At 44.7% G+C, this 18,131-nt stretch overlaps 1 protein-coding gene across 1 annotated transcript; it reads right to left on the reverse strand.

The window, feature by feature from the left end:
• Positions 1-242: 242 nt before the first annotated feature.
• Positions 243-16,977, reverse strand: LOC104050893 (uncharacterized). The gene is made up of 7 exons (XM_064453585.1): positions 16,834-16,977; positions 5,044-5,229; positions 4,703-4,825; positions 4,156-4,395; positions 2,176-2,217; positions 1,183-1,230; positions 243-286 (listed from the first exon to the last, which is right to left on the reverse strand). The coding sequence occupies exons 1-7, from the start codon at positions 16,892-16,894 to the stop codon at positions 243-245; spliced, it is 744 nt and encodes a 247-aa protein (XP_064309655.1). The 5' UTR covers positions 16,895-16,977.
• Between the last annotated feature and the right edge of the window lie 1,154 nt (positions 16,978-18,131).

Raw genomic sequence — 18,131 nt, forward strand, 5'->3', positions numbered from 1 at the left:
TTTTTGATTTCAAAAGCTCCGATTCCTCCTTTTCTTGTGCCAGTATTTAATAGCGGAACCAGACCACCGAAAATCCAGAGTCATTGCTTTAATACCAAAGAAGGTATTCAGCAGTCAAAGCAGTGCAATAGTGAGATGGCTGATCCGGTTGATAGCTCCTCCACTGCTAGGGATATTTTTTTTTTTTTAGATTTCACATTTTCCTGTTTCCATCCCACTTACCGTATTCTCTGCTTGGTGAGTCACACAAAGACAGCAGGAATGATAAGCAGAACAAAAAAGATAGCTGTTAAAGGAGGAAATCATCACAGTTAGCACCTGGTTTTATCTGTAATTATTGCAATTACCCCAACTGGGAGGAAGAGGCAAGACCTGGGATAGAGGCTTATCGTGTCCCTACGCCCAGAGGCAATAGTTCTTACATATTGCCCCACCGCTTTGCTCTCTGGGGCAGATAGGACCCAGCCAGAGAGAACCTCAGCAACTAGAGAGCAACCACGGGCAAATAACCTGGGACTACCGATGCTGCGGTTTACAATACTCCTCTTTCCCTTCCTTTATCTCACTCCGTTATTCCTCCTTATTATAATGTGCGCTACAGTTGTCAGCAGACTCCAGCTGGAGTCAAGAGCCCTTGTACAAAGTCTTGAGCATAGGCACAGTAAACGACAATTTCTATTTTAGCAGCTAATTGTTGAATGGAAAATGGGGAAGGTGGAGAAGAGTGATCAGAGTGATCTAAATGCATCTGTTGAGCTGTGAGAAAATATTTTATTTGCCCATCCTTTTTTTACTCCTTTGAAAATGTGAAACACATCATTTAAATATTTACATTTTTCCTGCTTTTTCCTGTTGAAGTTATTCACTAAATTCACAGAAAGTGTCAGAGAAAGAATCTGAAAATTGTTTCATTTTAAAACTAGATTTTTGGTTGATCTATTTTCTTTTACCTCCCTTATGAGTCTTTGAAAACCTCTCTATAAAAAGCTTAAGTGCTTAAACAGTCTCTACACTTCCATTCCTGACTTCTCGCCCAATGCATGGGGATAGATGTGCCTTGTAGTAGAGTTATTAGCTCTAATAGCAGAGATGGATCTCTTTGGTAGAACAGCAATTTGAAAGGCAAAGTAACTGCTCTGGGGGATGGGGTGAGGTCTGAGTCCAATTAACAACATGGCATACCTGTCACTGGCAGTGTCACCGATGAGGAAAAGGATGGATGAGTCGAACCTACAAAGAGAGAGAAATTCTTGATTTTTGTATTGATTTGCTCTTCTGGTGGTGAGCATCAAAGCAGTGATGAGGAGAGAGACAAGCTAGGTCTGACAGCTCTCCCTCTGCACAGCAGACTTAATAATTGCCAGGTTTATTTCTTGGTGATCAATAGCTGTTTCCAGCTTGGATATCAACATATGTGCTGATCTGGTATCTCTTAATGGTGGGCATGAAGTGGACTGTATCTTCCAAGCAATGGGATTCAGCTAAGGTCTTTATTTCATTTGAGATTGGGAAGGATGACTTTCAAGGTGCCAAGCTAGGATTTGGAAACATCGCTTCAAAGAGGACTTCTTTTTTCCCCAGAATGTAACCCAAGACTTGCCTCGTGCAAGAAATTAATTTAATTTCTCCCTTATCCTGAAAAGGAAGCTCTGAACTTGAGCCGGCATGACATATGGGCAGGTTTTTAACAAGAGGTCCTGTAAGAGTTGTGTCTTGATGAGTCTTTGTGCTGGATGCTGGGGGGAGAACTGAGAAAGGTGAGGATATTCCTTATCCAGCCCCATTAAAGACATCACATCATAACAAAGAGAAAGGCAGCATTTTAGGGGAATAAATATTTGGGTCACTAATTACAAAGACCTGGCCTTGCTCGGGTTTGAGTGTACTTTTGCAGGAAGCTGGAATTATTGTTCTGTGGAATTAAAGACCGAGATGGCCTATTTCATCAACCAGTCTCATGTTTTTCATACTCCGATTTTCAAAATTTCAAATATTTGTAACCTCTGACTATTCAATAGGTTGTATCATTTTCTGGGACTGGTATGTTGATGGCTTAGTTCCATCATAGCAAGAAGTTCCTTCATCCTGATCGTACCAACTGAAATTATCAATGGAGAAGAAGTGACTGTCCAGAAGGAGGAAGAAAGAGCAAAGAGCAAATTGTGACTGCTGTACCTGGAACACTCTGAACTGGGCACCACAGGGAAACAGACAGGTCTGTGAAGGAGAGAAAGTCCTTTGTTAATGCTGAAATAGTGTGTCCAGTGAGCAAGGTGATCCATCCTTACAGTCCGAGCAGCAACGAGAGGCAACGATGGTGAAGCGTCACCTGAGAGGTCACTCTGCAGGCAAAAGGGCCTGCCCAGACCATCCTGTTCTACCACTTGGCCTGGTACCACAGGGGCTGGTGTTCATCTCACCTACCATTACGTAGATGTGGCCTCTGAGATAGTCACCTGGGCTCTGCTATGGTCACTGGGGAGAGTCAAGCAACAAGGGTGCAATTCATCTCACACTAAAATGGACTTGTGAAACGGGCCAGATAACACGGCACCATTGTCGTGGTTTAGTTGCAACCAAGCACCACGCAGCCACGCACTCACTCCGAGCGTCCCCCCCTTCCTTCTTCTTCCCCCAGCTTTATATGCTGAGCCTGACGCCGTATGGTGTGGGACATCCCTTTGGCCAGTTTGGGTCAGCTGTCCCGGCCGTGTCCCCTCCCAGCTTCTTGTGCACCTGGCAGAGCATGGGGAGCTGAAAAAGTCCTTGACCAGTGTAAGCGCTGCTTAGCAACAACTAAAATATCTCCGCATTATCATCACTGTTTCCAGCACAAATCCAAAACACAGCCCCATACTACCTGCTACAAATAAAACTGAGTCTATCCCAGCTGAAACCAGGACAACCATCAACACCTATTCCTCTCTGTTGGTTATAAAGGCAGTCCAGCTCAGATGTGGGCATCTATGCAGTAGATGTTTCCAGTTCTGCAAGATTCATTTGCCCTTAAAGGCCCAATTACTTTCGAAAAGCAGTTTTTTCCACGCTCTGTTGGTAGGAAAAGTCGTCTTGTGTTGACCTTGCATTGGCCCTCACCTCTGTAAAATTCAGCCCACAGCACTCCCCTACCTCAGAGGAGGTCTGAAGGTAATGAAAGCCTGAGGGCTGTGGAGTTGCTGGACATCTGGGTCCTTCCACCTGCAACAGCTCTGCCTGCCACTCAGAGAGGGCCCAAGACCCTCAGTGCTATCACAGAGGCTTGGGAAAGGGGCTCTGTTTTCTTGCTGCATATTGTACTCATTCATTGTAGAGTTAGAGGTGCCATCAGAAAAGGTAAGTAATTTGGGTGGGGTACAAAGGGTCTTATTTTTCTTGGCATTAGCCCAGCTAAAGGCATAAAAGCAAGAAACAGAGGTTCTGCAGCCTCACTTGAGAACCCTACTGGCTCCCTGAGCGGTGAAACTCAAGCTGCCAGACCACAGTGGTGCATGTCCTGCTGAATCTGGGTCCATAAGGACTACAGTGAAATACTGGTGGGCTTTTTGCTGCCTCTTTGTTCAAAACAGCATCCTGGCTGTTAAATTAAGAACTGAGCCACATCACTCTGTTTAGCTATGGAGTAGCTAAACTCTGTGTCCTAAAACCCTGAGCAATCATGAAAGATGCTTAGATATGCCTTTTGGAATACCTTACCATAAAGTGACAACAGATGACCTATAGCTTCCAGGAGGAGGAAGGAAACAGAAAGGCTTTATTATACTATTTTCTTCCCGGTATATGACAGTGTGGCTCTATCTGCTCTCAAATTCCTGCAATTTTGCAGTTTGTATGAAAGGCCACCCAAGACAAAGTAGGAGGTAGCTATGTCCTCCCCAGGGATGCCATTCCCATCAGAGATGACCTCTCCATTAATGTCAGAGCCCTGAGGTGGCTGATTTCTCCATCCCAAACCCCAGGCAGGTTGTTCCCTGAGATTGATTTGCTGAGCTGGGGAGTCTGGACTCTGTACGAACAACTCATGACGACAATGTGATGCCAAAGCAGCCATCTTCAGGGCATGGTTTACGAGACATGGTAGTGTTGGGTTGGCGGTTGGACTTGATGACCCTAGAGGTCTTTTCCAACCTTAATGATTTTACGATTCTATGATCTCACCTGGCTCAACAGTCTGTGGCAGCTGCTTGTCGCTGCTGTCGCTGCTGTCATTGGTGCATCGCAGGTTCATGGAGGTCCAGATGATTTTGTCATTCACCTTCTGGCACCTGCGGGTGCCAGAGGTGGGGGGCCGCTTATCATAACCGCTCTGGCATTTGAAATGTAATACTTGCCCCACGTAATACTGTTTGTTCGGCCTTAAGGAAGCATGTGGGATAGTCTTGGGAGGACCACAAAAATCTGTGGGATGACAAGGCAGCACATGGTTAAAGCAGACATATTTTACCTACTGCATTTATTCTTGAAACAACATGATTTGTATTCTCACAAAATATAGACAAGCAGGATATACCAAACCTTCCTAATTCTTTGTTAGGATATAAGATACTTATTTGCTTACACGATATCACTTGTTCAGCCAAGATATTATAGCAATTGTTCCTTTTCTCTGTCTGGCAAAATAATTAAAAATTACTTGTCATTCTTACACTGCTTCCCTGGAAATCAGTGGGAGAGGTGTTACAGTAATGAACGGGCTCTTACTTACCTTTCTGGTCAAACTCTGGAAGGTTTTCTCTCTTCTGGGGTGCAGGGCTCTGTGTTTTTCTTTCTGATGTCTGCGTAAAACCTAGCTTCATCGTGGGAGCCGTTGACAACAAAATTTTCTTATCTGTGGGAGAAGTTATATCTGCTGAATTACAGAGGGACGAATAGCAAAGCAAAACCAGAGCGCCCCAACTTTTAGAGGCAGGATAGAATTGTTGCAATTTCTAATTTGCAAAGGTAAGTGCAACGGACCATTTGTTAGAGCAATGCCCGGGTGTGTCTTATACTAACTCATTAGAAAAACACTTCTGCGAGTGTGGAAAAAGGACAATAACCACTTACCAATGCATTCAAATTTCTTGTAGATCCAAGAAGCATCCTGCTCTGTTCTCTGACACTGAATTCCCTCATAATGGCCACTTCTTCTCGTGTAGCCACTGTCACATTGATAATACAGTTTGGTCCCCAGTGGGTACGTTTCAGCAGTAACATCAGCAAATTCGGTCTTTGGAAGAAGTGGGCATTCTTCTGCAAACAGAAAGCCTGAGAATCAGGACAGCCTGTGCATCTACCTTATTCACTGAGGACTTCCCACAACTTTCTGTCTTATCAATACCAGATCATACTCAGAGCTCAGTGAACTAAGTCTAATTCTGCTCCCAGCCACAGGGGCTGAAATCACAGCTGAAGGATGGAAGTGGATGTCACAAAGGGAACATGAGGATAGCAAAGCTTTGTTCCTTGGATTGTCTCTAAGCCAAGGAGGTGCTCTGAGCATCTGACAAAACTATTAGTTATTTTAAGCAAACAGTTTTTATTTTAGTTTTAGAACAATCCCACCTTCTAAAGCCTTCTCCACATTGGAGCTAGGTGTTGCCATTGATTTTATAAATATAGATTTGTTCAGGATACAGAAAAATCCCTTGGGAGTGTCTCCACCAGGTGATGAGAAGCCTGTACTTCTCTACACTTTTTTTACTTAGGAAGGGCTGATTTGATTCCCTTGTGTTTCTTCTAGGAGAAAGGATGCTGGAGGAAGGATGTTCTGCAGCAGCTGGGAGTGGTGATGGGAAGCACCAGCCCTATCTGCCTGCTCCTGCCCCTGCTGCCTGAAGCAGGCAGTCGAGCCCTTTCCTTCTGCACTCAGCAGATGGGCAACATGAAACGCTACCAACAATTCCATAATGAAGCTGTACACGATCATATGGTAGAGCTGCTGCCTGCACCAGTCAGGCATAATAAGCAAAACTGAGCCATTAATAGTTGCAATCATCTATAAGCAAACATTGGAAAGGGGAGTAGACTCTCAGGTCTGTCTGAGCACACCAAAGAGCAACTTACTGTGAAATAAGTTCGCAAACCTAAATATAACCTGTCCCAAAACAAGGACGTGAAGTGCTGTGTCATCAGAAGATCACATCTAAATATACTTCTCAATCAGTTTGAATGAATTAAGCTAGATCATTTCAGCGCACTTGAAAACCCCACTGAAGCTGAGCTGGAGACCCAGAAGTTGATAAAAGCACTTGTTAATGATTAAAGGCCTACAGGCTGAGAAATTCAAATACATGACAGGCTGGTTGCATCTGGGCTGGCATTCAGGATCTTTGGGGGCATGATCTATGGCCGTTTATGCTTATGCATAATAGTAACAGAGATTATGAGTAAAATTTGTTAGTCATCATGTCTTCACATTTTCTGCACCCATAATCATAGAATCCTAGAATCACAGAACGCTTTGGGTTGGAAAGGACCTTAAAGATCATCTAGTTCCAGCCCCCTGCCATGGCCAGGGACACCTTCCACTAGACCAGGTTGCTCAAAGCCCCGTCCAGCCTGGCCTTGAGCACTTCCAGGGATGGGGCACCCACAACTGCTCTGGGCAACCTGCTCCAGTACCTCACCACCCTCACAGGGAAGAACTTCCTTATGCCTAATCCAAATCCACCCTCTTTCAGTTCAAAGCCATCACCCCTTGTCCTATCACTATGTGCCCCTGTAAAGAGTCCGTCTCCAGCTTTCTTGTCGGCCCCTTCAGGCACTGGAAGGCTGCTGTAAGGTCTCCCCGCAGCCTTCTCTCCTCCAGGCTGAACAACCCCAACTCTCTCAGCCTGTCTGAATAGGAGAGGTGCTCCAGCCCTTGGGTCATCTTTGTGCCCTCTTCTGGACTCAGTCCAACAGGTCCATGTCTGTCCTGTGCTGAGGGCCCCAGAGCTTGACTCAGCACTGCACGTGGGGTCTCATCAGAGCAGAGGGGCACAATCACCTCCCTCGCCCTTCTGGCCACGTCGCTGGGGATGCAGCCCAGGATACAGTTGGCTTTCTGAGCTGCGAGCAGACATTGCTGGGTCATGTTGAGCTTCTCATCACCCAACACCCCCAAGTCCTTCTCCTCAGGGCTGCTCTCAATCCATCCTCTGCCCAGTCTGTATTTGCATTTGGGATTGCCCCAACCCGTGTGCAGGACCTCGTACTTGGCCTTGTTGAACTTCACAAGGTTCACATGGACCCACTTCTCAAGCCTGTCCAGGCCCCTCTAGATGGCATCCCTTGCCTCCTGCACGTCGACCACACCACACAGCTCGGTGTCGCTGGCAAACTGAGCATGTACTCAATCCCATTGTCCATGTCACCAACAACTATGTTGAACAGTGCCGGTCCCAATACCGACCCCTGAGGAACACCACTTATCACTGGACTTTCCTTGGACATTGAGCTGTTGACCGCAACTCTGAGTGTGACCATCTGGCCAATTCCTTAACCACCAAGTGGCCCATCCATCAAATCCATGTCTTTCCAACTTAGAGACAAAGATGTCATGTGGGACAGTGAGAAATGCTTTGCCTAATTAATGCAGCTTTAGCAACCAGCAAGAATGACCGTGAAAGGCCTTGAGTGCCTGATAGTTGTTCATCATCTGGCGTCTGCCCTTGACTGACGAAGTGCCACCTTCTTGAAAGAAAGCCATGCCTTGCCGATGGCAACCCAATCAGTGACTCTCAGACCCAGTCCTGCAATGCCTCTCTTTCAAAGCCACCCATCATTTTCTCACTTTAATATTTTCTGCCCTTTTTACTTTTCATTATCTTGCCGCTTAGTAAAAGTCACAAAGTTTGAGGAAGGCAACAATGAAAAGTATTTTGAGTGGCTTAACAGCTAAGCTGTGTAAGGGGTATTTTAATCCCCTTGTATCTTTGTGTTATCAAAGGATTTGCCTTGTAAACTACATCAGACTGTGGCTTTGAGAGAAGCAACTGTACCCGAAATAGTTAACCACATGGTTTACCACAGACTGTCAGGGTGATTAAAATTAAAGAGTTATCAGATTAGCAGCAAGTTGAGATCATGTACTCTCACTTTCCCTGAAAGCTAAAAGCATGTTTCCCTCAAGACTTCAAAAGCCTCTTTGAAGCAGATTGCAGATCTGAATCTCAGCACGAGGCACTCAAACCTACAACTCTTTAGTCTCTTCTTAAGAAAACCCACAGCATTTAGCCTACTCATCATAAAGGGCAACTGTTGCTTTAATTGATGATCAAATGAAGTTAGGGTTCTTCTGACCTGCACGCACCAGACAAGGACTGTGAAGAAATGGTGCACACAGGTGACAGCAAGCAATACCTGTCAGGTTGGCACTCTTGGATCAACTCACCCACATTGCACCTGGGTCTCATGCAACACTCCTAGGATCCAGACTTTTCAGTTCATCCACATCACTCAAATTCCTGTCTTCTCACATCTAAACCACTGCAGTATCCACTTCTTTGGCCTTTACAGCCATATTCCTGTCTCTGATCCGAAAGCATTTGGAAAGATGAATTTCCTAGGTCTCATTGTGACCTTCTGTTTGCTTCCCTCTGTTGACTTCTAAGTGCTTCATTGTCACATCAAATATTTTGCTCCCATTTTTAAGAATCTTCTCCTTATCAGCCATCATAACTGTTCAAAACATTGGCTTTTCTTCCCAAGCTAGACCTCCTTACCAACATGTTTGATATCAAAGTCATCAGTTTTGGGGTGTGTTGTTGTACCAGTTGTCACACTGGGAGGAGCTGTGCCTGAATATGGATGTCTGAAGACACCTGTTCCCATTATTCCTCTTCACTGTCTTTAAGTATCTTATATATCTTCAGAGGTGTTTTTCTTTAAGTGGTCTTTTACCCATCTTTCAAGAACAGGTAGGTACCCAACATGCTGATCAGTATGACTTCCACACTTTCTTGCCTTACACTGGGATCCTAAACTTCTGTTTGTTAGCTATTTGTACCAAGTCTAATGAGTCCTAGCTATCAGCCAGGACTCCAGGCATCGTGGCGGTAGATTTGATAATAACTCATGATAACCACTACACAGTCAGTGAAGTCTGTCTGAGAATGGAAGCGATAGTTTGGCCATCAAACCCAGAAGAGCTCCCAGCGTTATGACATTTAGCAGCCTCACAGGTTCAGGCTAATTGTTATATTCAAACTCCTGTCAGAGAAGAATAAGAATCCCCCAAATCTGCAGAGGCCATAGGTGGTGGCCTAGAGGTGTGCAAGGGTCTTTCATGGCACCAGACCTCTCAGGACAGTGTGGGAGGGCTGTGCAGAGGGACAGCAGACCTGGTGAGGTCTGGATCATATTGCCTACACAGAATGACCTGTGGAGTGGATCAACCCTAGAACTTCATTCAGCCTTTGTGCCCAAGGAAACTGCATGATTTGCCCCTAAAAAATCAACATCCCTGCCATGTGTGTGATAAAAGAGCCAAAGGATGGGAAGAAGCCAGAAAACTAGGGAATGGCAATGTAGATTTAATCCTTGACTGATTTCTGACTTTTTACATTTTTACAGGAGATTAACTTTGCCTTTTTTTTGTTGTTTTGCACCTGGTTGGGAATTAGTCTGTCAATTCATTTGAGTTGGTGTGATAGGAAAATATAAATCCTATAAAAGGCCAGCACACCTAGGCATAATGTGCCTCGCAGTCTCTGGTGGCTCACTTTCGCACAGCCCAGCTTTCCTCTAAATTCTGCATCCACCCACAGCTGCTCCAGGGCTATGCTCCTGCTAGTATTGGTTTAAAAGACTGCCCTCACATCACCTTCAAATCTCCTCTTGGGGTTTTGTTTGCCTCCTCGTTTTCCCTCCCACACCCTCCAATCCTCCATCCCATGACAATGTGCTGTGTGTCTTTATATCCTTCTCTTTCAGTCCCGATGTCTTCTGTCCTCCCTTTCATTCATTCACAAGCTTCATCAGCGCCCACCTGCCATTCTCATCCCCTACACCCCAAAAGTGCCCTGTTACTCCATTTCTTTGCACTTAGAGGTACCACCATGATGTACTGAAATGGCCCAAACACAAAGGTTGGTGTAATTATGTTCATGGTATTTAGCGCTGCTATAGGTTGCAGAATTGCTAGAATCCAGAGCTCTCCTATGGCAGTTGGGAATCTGCATTTCACAGAATCCCAGACTGGTGGGGGCTGGCAGGGACCCCTGGAGCTCACCCCGTCCCACCCCTGCTGGAGCAGGCACCCCCAGAGCAGGGGCACAGGGCCACGTCCAGGCGGGGGGTGAATGTCTCCAGGGAAGGGACCCCACAGCCTCTCTGGGCAGCCTGTGCCCCTGCCCTGGCACCCGCACAGCAAAGGGGTTTGGCCTCATGTTCAGGGGGAACTTCCCGTGTTCCAGCTTGTGCCCATGGCCCCTTGGCCTGGCGTTGGGCACCGCTGAAAAGAGCCCGGCCCCATCCTCCTGACACCCACCCTTCAGGTATTTATAAGCATTGATGAGATCCCCCCTCAGCCTTCTCTTCTCCAGGCTGAACAAGCCCAGGTCTCTCAGCCTTTCCTCATATGGAAGATGCTCCAGTCCCCTCACCATCTTCGTAGCTCTTGCTACTTGCTAATTTCTCCTCATAATTGTGGATTTTTGGTGCGTACAGTGTCTCTGGAAATTTTGGAACCAGTTTCAGATATTATCATATAGGGGATGGAGACATGCCCTTGGAATTAGGAGGAGACTAGTGAATTCAGATGATAAACATCTGTGAAGCATAAAAATTTAAAAGTAGTCATTGCATCCTCTGGTGTGCTCCCAAAATTAAGTTCGATAAGATTTCTGAGACCTGCACGCCACTTCTTGTCATCTGAGCCACAAGATAGGTGGGATTCCTGCTATTCCTGCTTAAGTAATGGTGTCTGATGCCATCTGAGGTGTCTTAGGGCATCTGGGACGTCCACATAAGCTGTCAGATAGCACACAGGAGTTATTGGAGGCTGGTGCCAGGCAGAATACCCTGCCACACTGCCTTTTGCGAGTTCTTTGCCATGTGCTAAATAAAGCTTAACTGTTTTTGCTTACCCTCAGCATCTAGCATCGTTATTTAGGCTTAGTGGAAAGAAACCCACTAGCTAAATCACCATCACGTCTTTCAGTCCTTGGGTTTTTTCCCTGAAGTTTCCCATTCAAATATATCACTGACCCCACACAAAACTGCACACATTATCTGTGCTGGCAGTATTAGGATTTATGAAGCTGCTGTCCTGCCTATTTCTCTTCCATGTCTGAGTTGGCAAAGCAGTGTTAGACAAGGCATCAGAACACGCCTTTTACCCAGAAGTGAATGGGGAAAATTTATAACAGGTATTTTTGGTATTAGAGAAACACAGACAGTGAGTCATGCCTCGAGAACATAAACTCAGAATTTCCTCTGTCATGTCGCTGTGTGTCACCAGCACTAACATTATTCTGATGTCAGGTTAAAACAGCAATTTTCCCCTAAACACAGAGGCAGTAAGATGGGATCAGTAGGAAACTGGCTGTGCTGAAGATCTGGGTAGAAGCAGTGGAAGAAACCAGGCGCTTTGCACACCTGCCCAGGTCAGAGATGAGGAGAGCCTCTCCCCAGAGATACCAAGAAATCAAACCATGCCAAAATGAAGACATTTCCCCAGATGTGCCTGACAAGCTAATTCAGCCCTGGAGGTTCATATGCTGTCTGAAACTCTGTGCTCTCTAAATAGAGCATGTCTCTTGAAGATGAAACTGTTATGGGTGAAGAGAAGGAATTGATACTGGCAACTGGACTGAAATGGTAACGAACTTTTTCTAACTTCAAAACTTATTCCTGAAGGGTCCGTTAACAAGCTAGCTACAGCTCTGCCTGCTTCTTTCCCCTCCAGTTAATGTCATTTATTGTCTATGTGGATTTGTAAACTGGCAATACATCACAGCTGTGGGGCTGGGGTGCGGACCTGAAGTTTATGGTAATTTGCCTGTGAGGTTTTGATTAGCTATACTGTAGATTACACAGAGATTATCTCACAAAGTCATCTGAGTAGTAATGAGTCTGCAATTTAAGTGACAGAAATACAATGCAGATGAAATCACCAGGCACAAGATTTAATGCAAACAACGACGGAGGGCAGATCACCCTTATGGGGCGGGAGATGGGTTTTAATATTCCCAGCAGTGGAGAAGAGGCACGTTCTATTCTAAGGACCAGGCAGTTCGATGCCTGCTCCGTTTGCTGTGCTAGAAGATGTCTCAGTTAGAAAGACAGTGCAAGATAAACTGGAATATGAACCAGCAGGAGTTGTCCATTAACTCTTTGTAGGACCATAGAAAATTAGGTTTGGGAGAGACGCACTTCTATTATCTCTTGGGTTAATCATGCTACCCAGCTGTTTGCCATTGACCCAGGCAGTGGAATATAATGAAAAAAAAAAAACAAAAAAATTCATACTTTGCAAGGCTAGAATTGGTTTGACAGCGGCCTCATCTTTCACATGCTAAGCATAATGTAGCCCCATGAACCTACCTTCTTAGCTCCTTCGGTAAGAAGTGGAGTTGGGCAGACCTCTTTAGAGGATAGCAGACACCTAACTTCAGTTCTCCAAGCAACGCTTAAAGGTACTGCTCCTTTTTTATGTGTAGAACATCTTTATGGTGGAAGACCATTCTTACATGCTCACAGCAATAATTAGTGTGGTTTAGCTAATGCATTGATATAATTTTAAAGCTCACTTTGCTGTAAGTTCCCAGCAAAGCAGTCTGCAGATGTTGTTGTATCTTCTGCTGACTCAGATGTTTCGTGACTGGAGATCTGTCTCCCCTCCTCCTAAACACAATTATCCCCCTTCATCACCAACTCGCTCCTGTTTTAAGGCATGGACCAAGTCCCACCCAGCTGACAAAAAGCAGACATTTCAATTCCTTGTGTAGTCACTAGAAAGACATTTACAGGACATGACTCATTGCACCCTTGTCTGCAATCTGGTAGATGAACTGTGCCCTGAAAGTGCTGCTTTCTCTCCCCTGGCTATGAAGGGGGTCCACAGGTCCAGCTCGATGGAGATGATGGTGCAGACAGCTGAAGTTAAGCGAGACAAATCACGCGCCTGCCCTGGCAGGGAGGCTGGGATGGGCAGTTGGACTGCAAAGGTGGAACTGGAAGAGGGAGCATTAGGAAAGAGGGAGAGGGTTTCCTAAGGCAGGGAGAGGGAAGAAAATTAGCCCAAGCACAGTGCGCTGCCTAGAAAATGTACGAAGTGGAGAATGGGGAACATTTGTTTTTCTTATTCTGTTGTTTCTGGGTGTTTATAACCTTCTTGGTTCTGTGGTAAAGCCACAGAGCTCAAACTCTTTAAAGGCAACCACTGCGAATGGTAAGGTAGCAGAACACAGTGTCTGGTTTTGAGAATATCGCATGTGAAAGCCTTGTTTTGGTGTGTGACATTTGGGTTTTGAATAGGTTTGGCTACATTTTTGCTTAAATCTGTGACTTCAGTAACACCCGCCTCTTCGGTATTTTCATCTAAAGGGAAAAACACATTACTGAGAAAGAAAATTGGCTTTTTAAACAGCAGCAGAAATTCAGATCCTTTTCTTTGGCTGGGACTTTCTGAGCCTCGCCTTTTGTTGGGTTAGAAGGGCAGTAGAGAATATCCTCCCTGAAAATAATTGAACTGGATGACAAGCATGTGTCCCAGTGCTGGGTAACAATGACAGGTTGATTTCAGGTGTGGCTTTAGGACTCATCTCATTTGACTTGTGGCCTTAGAATGGAAGTGGTCATTGAACTTTTCACTGCAGCTCTCAAGAGTGGGTAGTGTTGATTATTTTTCTGACCTTGTAATGCATGAAACATTTTTCCAAATGCAGAGGGCTGTATATTCTTTATCTCGGGGTTCACAAATGGAGAACGTAAAGAAAGAGCAGCAGCTGACAGAGTGCTGCTACCATGGCAGGGCTGAGGAACAGGGAGTCAAGTGAAGAAAGTCATGGAAGGACTTTGGAAATGTGAGTTTTGAAGAAGCATTGGAGGAGATGCAGCAAAGACTCAGTAAGCCAGGATGTTCCAAGATTCAGGGCCAGGGTCAGGAGATGGAAGCCATGGGCAGAAAACACCCAAAAGCTGGGCTTTGAAGATACGACTAATGCAACGGGAAAAAGAGGAGAGACAAGGGTGAATGCCAAGGAAGAAAGCAGGGAGACCAAAATTGCAACGCTCTGAAGGCAATAGTGAGCAAAGTCAAAGGTAGTGGCTTTCTAGCAGTAGCTAAAGAGTAGATTTTTTTGTTTTGCTGTGATAAAAGGGAAAGACATAACATCTCATCTCTGATGAGGTGGGGAGAAGATTTCTCCATCTGAAGGCAGAAGCAGATACTGCAGGATCCCTGTCGGTTAACAGCTGCTTTTCCTCAGCAGGATCACAATTTTTAAACAATTTTTTTGTAAACAATTTTTTTTTTTATTGTAGCTGTGTTTTGTGCACTTTGATGCTGGAGGCTACTATAGGTGGAAGTTTTATAACGGTATTTGCTCTCTAGCTGACCTTACAAGAAACACTTGTACGTGTTTGACAACTTTAATTTATTCCGCATTGCATTTCAAATCCATGGGAGCGAGCGCTAATATGCAAGTATAATGGGAAAGAAATTCCTCTCATTTAAATGACTGAGATCTGGTACCCATCTTGTGCGAATGAAATTCAGTTGAATGAAATTCTTTCTTTTGTGAGTTTTAATCCTTTCCAGGTTTAACTTGCAAATCTATTCAGTGTATTCCTGAAGATGAATAGCAAGATGGAAAGGTCGTAGGAGCACAGACCAGCTTTTTATCTCATATTTGACCCTTACTAGTTTACTTCAAGCCTCATCCCTGCCTGCAGCATCTAGGCAGTGCTGCTGTGCGGAGTAAATGAGATAAATGTGAAGGTCTTCACAAGAAAATCAGCATTTCTCTTATCCTCTTTAGCACTGAGGTGTAGTTTGATTTTTACTAAATGAATGATCATCACTTGCCTTAGTTTCCCCAGATGCATATCAGAGGACGTTGCCCTCTCAGAGCACATTGCGATCTATCAGTGAAACTGTTCTGTGAAACAAATGGGGTTTTATTTTCTTTTCCCCCTAATATTTATCCTCAATTGTGCATCTTGCCAGAAACCCTCTTGCAAACAACATCTATGGCAGGTTCTATTTACAAAACAGAACGTGCGGTGCTGGGATGAGCTGAAAAGGCTACGGCAAAAGAGTAGGAATAGCACTGTATGTATTGCGTTGCTTTTTGGCCAGTCTGACCTAGGCTCTTTCCCTTGTTTTTTGCTTATGTCTGTTCCAAGGTCTCCTTGTTGATCACCCTAAGGAATTAAGAACAATACGTCTTACAGGCACAATACTTCAGGCATCTCTACAATAAAAACCCTGAATTGGTAAAAGGTGGTGTTTCTACCTTAGCATATTATCTGCAGGGAGAAATTAAAAATATATATGTGAATATTACATTTACACATTGGTACAGATATTTTGTGTTGTATTGAAAATAAATACAGGAAGCTGAGGAAGGAAAAACTTCATGGTACAGTGAAGAATGCGATGCTACGCATTTATTCATTCATCAGAGAATTAAATCATATCAAATTGCAAAAAATGCAACTGCTCTAACGGCCCTCAATTTTTTCCAAAAACCAGAAAGATTTCTGATAAATGAGACTTGCCAGCAAGAAATCTCACAATGTGTCCCAGGCACAGTAATACAGAAAGTGTGATATAGGGGACTTGACTCATCCCAGAACCGATCCTATTTACATATCTCTGGCTGAACTTCTCGCAGCGATGCTCTTGCACACAGTACTTGAACGCTTGCCGTGGGCAGTGGCACTTCATTTGGCAATGAAAACGCCCAGTGAAGGAAAAGGTACAGCATTTACTGGCAAAACACTTTAACGAGAAGAAAATCACCTGGGGGTTAATTTTCTGTGAAGGTACTTCCTGCATTAGTGAGTTAGGTTGTAAGCGACACAGTCTTCCCTTGAGATGCCCTGTGCCCAGTAAAATTCACAGCCCTGCTAGAGCTGATCCATTAGCAGTTACAGTACCATTGCACCTGAGAAGCCACCTCAGGCTGTATCTCCTCATGCCTCTCAACCTGGACATCACCAGCAGGTATAGAATGAAATATCACGTTTATGGAGCACTGAGAATGCAAGATATTCTTTTTTCCCCTCTGAACAAAGCAGTTTAAATTCAAATATGCTAATATATCACCAGACCATCAGTGCACACACTTGCCACAATAAATAAGCCAAATAAAGCGGTATCACAATTTATAAATTTGTAAAATTATGCTGAATGGATTAGCTGCCTCCATTCACAGTTTACAGGCACTGCTGCCTGGGAGGCGTGGCTGAAAGAATACTTGGCATCTCTCGTACCCGTAGCGAACTTGGATGGTACCTTTTAACTAATAATCTTGCTATCAATTTTACCTATAGAGGTACTGACATTTCAGTGTCTCTTTTTATATGTCCAAAAGTTACGTGCAAAATGGAAAAAAAAACAAATTCAAAGAGCTACCGAAGGTGCACAAGGCTGCTTTGATCTGCCCACTGTGCCAGCGATGGGTTGGAGGATACATACATTACTCAGACAAAAAAAGTACCCCATTGTGCTCTGGATCGTCTGCAGTTAATGGTTTGTGGGCACAAACCCCATTTCTCTCATTTCCTTAGAATAATAAATTCCTTAAGCTCTTAACATCTTTTCTTACCTGAAAGGAGTCAGGATGTTGCGAACATCCTCCAGCAGCCACCACAAAAAAGCATCATATTTTCCCTCCCCAAAAGGCAGAAATAGTCTTTTACCTGGCTTGTTCCCCATGACGGATCCAAACAAGAGCCACATCAAAAGGCACTTGAGCTCCATGGGACTTGTTCACATCTTTTCTCCGCAACACTGGGGATGGTGAAGTTTCTCAGAAGTGATGGGCTGGCGCCGACCAAGCCGATGAGCCATCTACTGCCTGGTTGGACTGGTGGGGAGCATCACCCTGCGTGCGCGGCAAGGACTTTGCTCTTTGGTCAGCAAGTCATCATTTTGCTGGCTGGCTCTGCAAGAGAGAATAAAGGCTGCTCTCGGTTCAGGTAGTAGCAGCTTTTATCCTGGAAATCAAACTTAATGCTCAGTGTGGCGGAGCGTGTTGTCGTGTGTAGGAAGTGGTTTGACACATCAGAGCTACTGACTCCAGAGCTGTTCCACTACAGCTGAGGTCAGTATAAGGGGGCAAGATTTGAGTGGGTTTGTGCACTTGACCCCAAATCTGCGACTGGACAGGCATTTCAGAGGGACTGCCACCGTAGAATGGTTTTTGAGTATATGACAACGGACCTCAGACACCATCTGTGGGCTCTACCCACAAAGTAAAGGTCCCATGGGGTACCGTTTTGGCTTTTTGGAGGTCCTCTGCTCAGGATGATAGAGCCACACTCCATTTGTTTTTTGATGTATGCATGCTTGCAGTTTCTTTGAGTGACAGCTGAGCTGAAGGATGGACAGTTTGATCAAAAAAAAAAAATCTGTGAGGACAAGGCTGGCATGTTTGGAAAGGGTTTCTCTTGCTCCTAAGTTGTCTGGGTTTGCTATGCTTTGGTGAAATTGGTTCTTCCAAATGTCAGTGGAAAACTGGAAATTATCACACTTGATGTAGCTTTTCTACAGCGATTTCCACAGAAATTATTATCTGTTAGTATCTAGAGAATTAGTTGAGATAGACTATGGAAAAAGAGATTTAAACTGTCTTTGGTATTCCATCGTGATTATTACATGCTGGACATTTAGTTCTCCTTTATAAATCCTTCATGAATGAAATCTTCCTAACAGGCATGCTAAGAAATAGATGTGATACATTTTTAAATGCCTCTACAGCTGCATCCACCAGTTGTAGCCACAGAACAGAGGATGCTGCATTAGTGTTTCTGCTCCTCACTATCAGAGACTGTCCTGTCCTCAAACCCATAAGGGTGATAGTCCTGTGACAAGCAGCTCACACAATGGAGCTTCTTTTGAGTAAGATGTAAAACAGACCTTTTTGGGGCAGTGAACGAAGATGCCATGTCTGTGGCAGAAATATGCACCTTCTCCCCCAGCACGTGGAAAGGTGCAA

Source organism: Phalacrocorax carbo, chromosome 1, assembly GCF_963921805.1.
Source record: "Phalacrocorax carbo chromosome 1, bPhaCar2.1, whole genome shotgun sequence".
NCBI lineage: Eukaryota > Metazoa > Chordata > Aves > Suliformes > Phalacrocoracidae > Phalacrocorax > Phalacrocorax carbo.

Bases quoted from the DNA above. Each gene is read 5' to 3' on its own strand.
- LOC104050893 (XM_064453585.1), bottom strand. From the start codon at position 16,894: ATGGAGCTCAAGTGCCTTTTGATGTGGCTCTTGTTTGGATCCGTCATG. The intron at 2,218-4,155 runs GTGAGATCATAG...TCTCCTTCACAG, and splicing joins GCCACAGACTGTTGAGCCAG to ACCTGTCTGTTTCCCTGTGG. The intron at 1,231-2,175 runs GTACAGCAGTCA...CTCTCTTTGTAG, and splicing joins CCCAGTTCAGAGTGTTCCAG to GTTCGACTCATCCATCCTTT.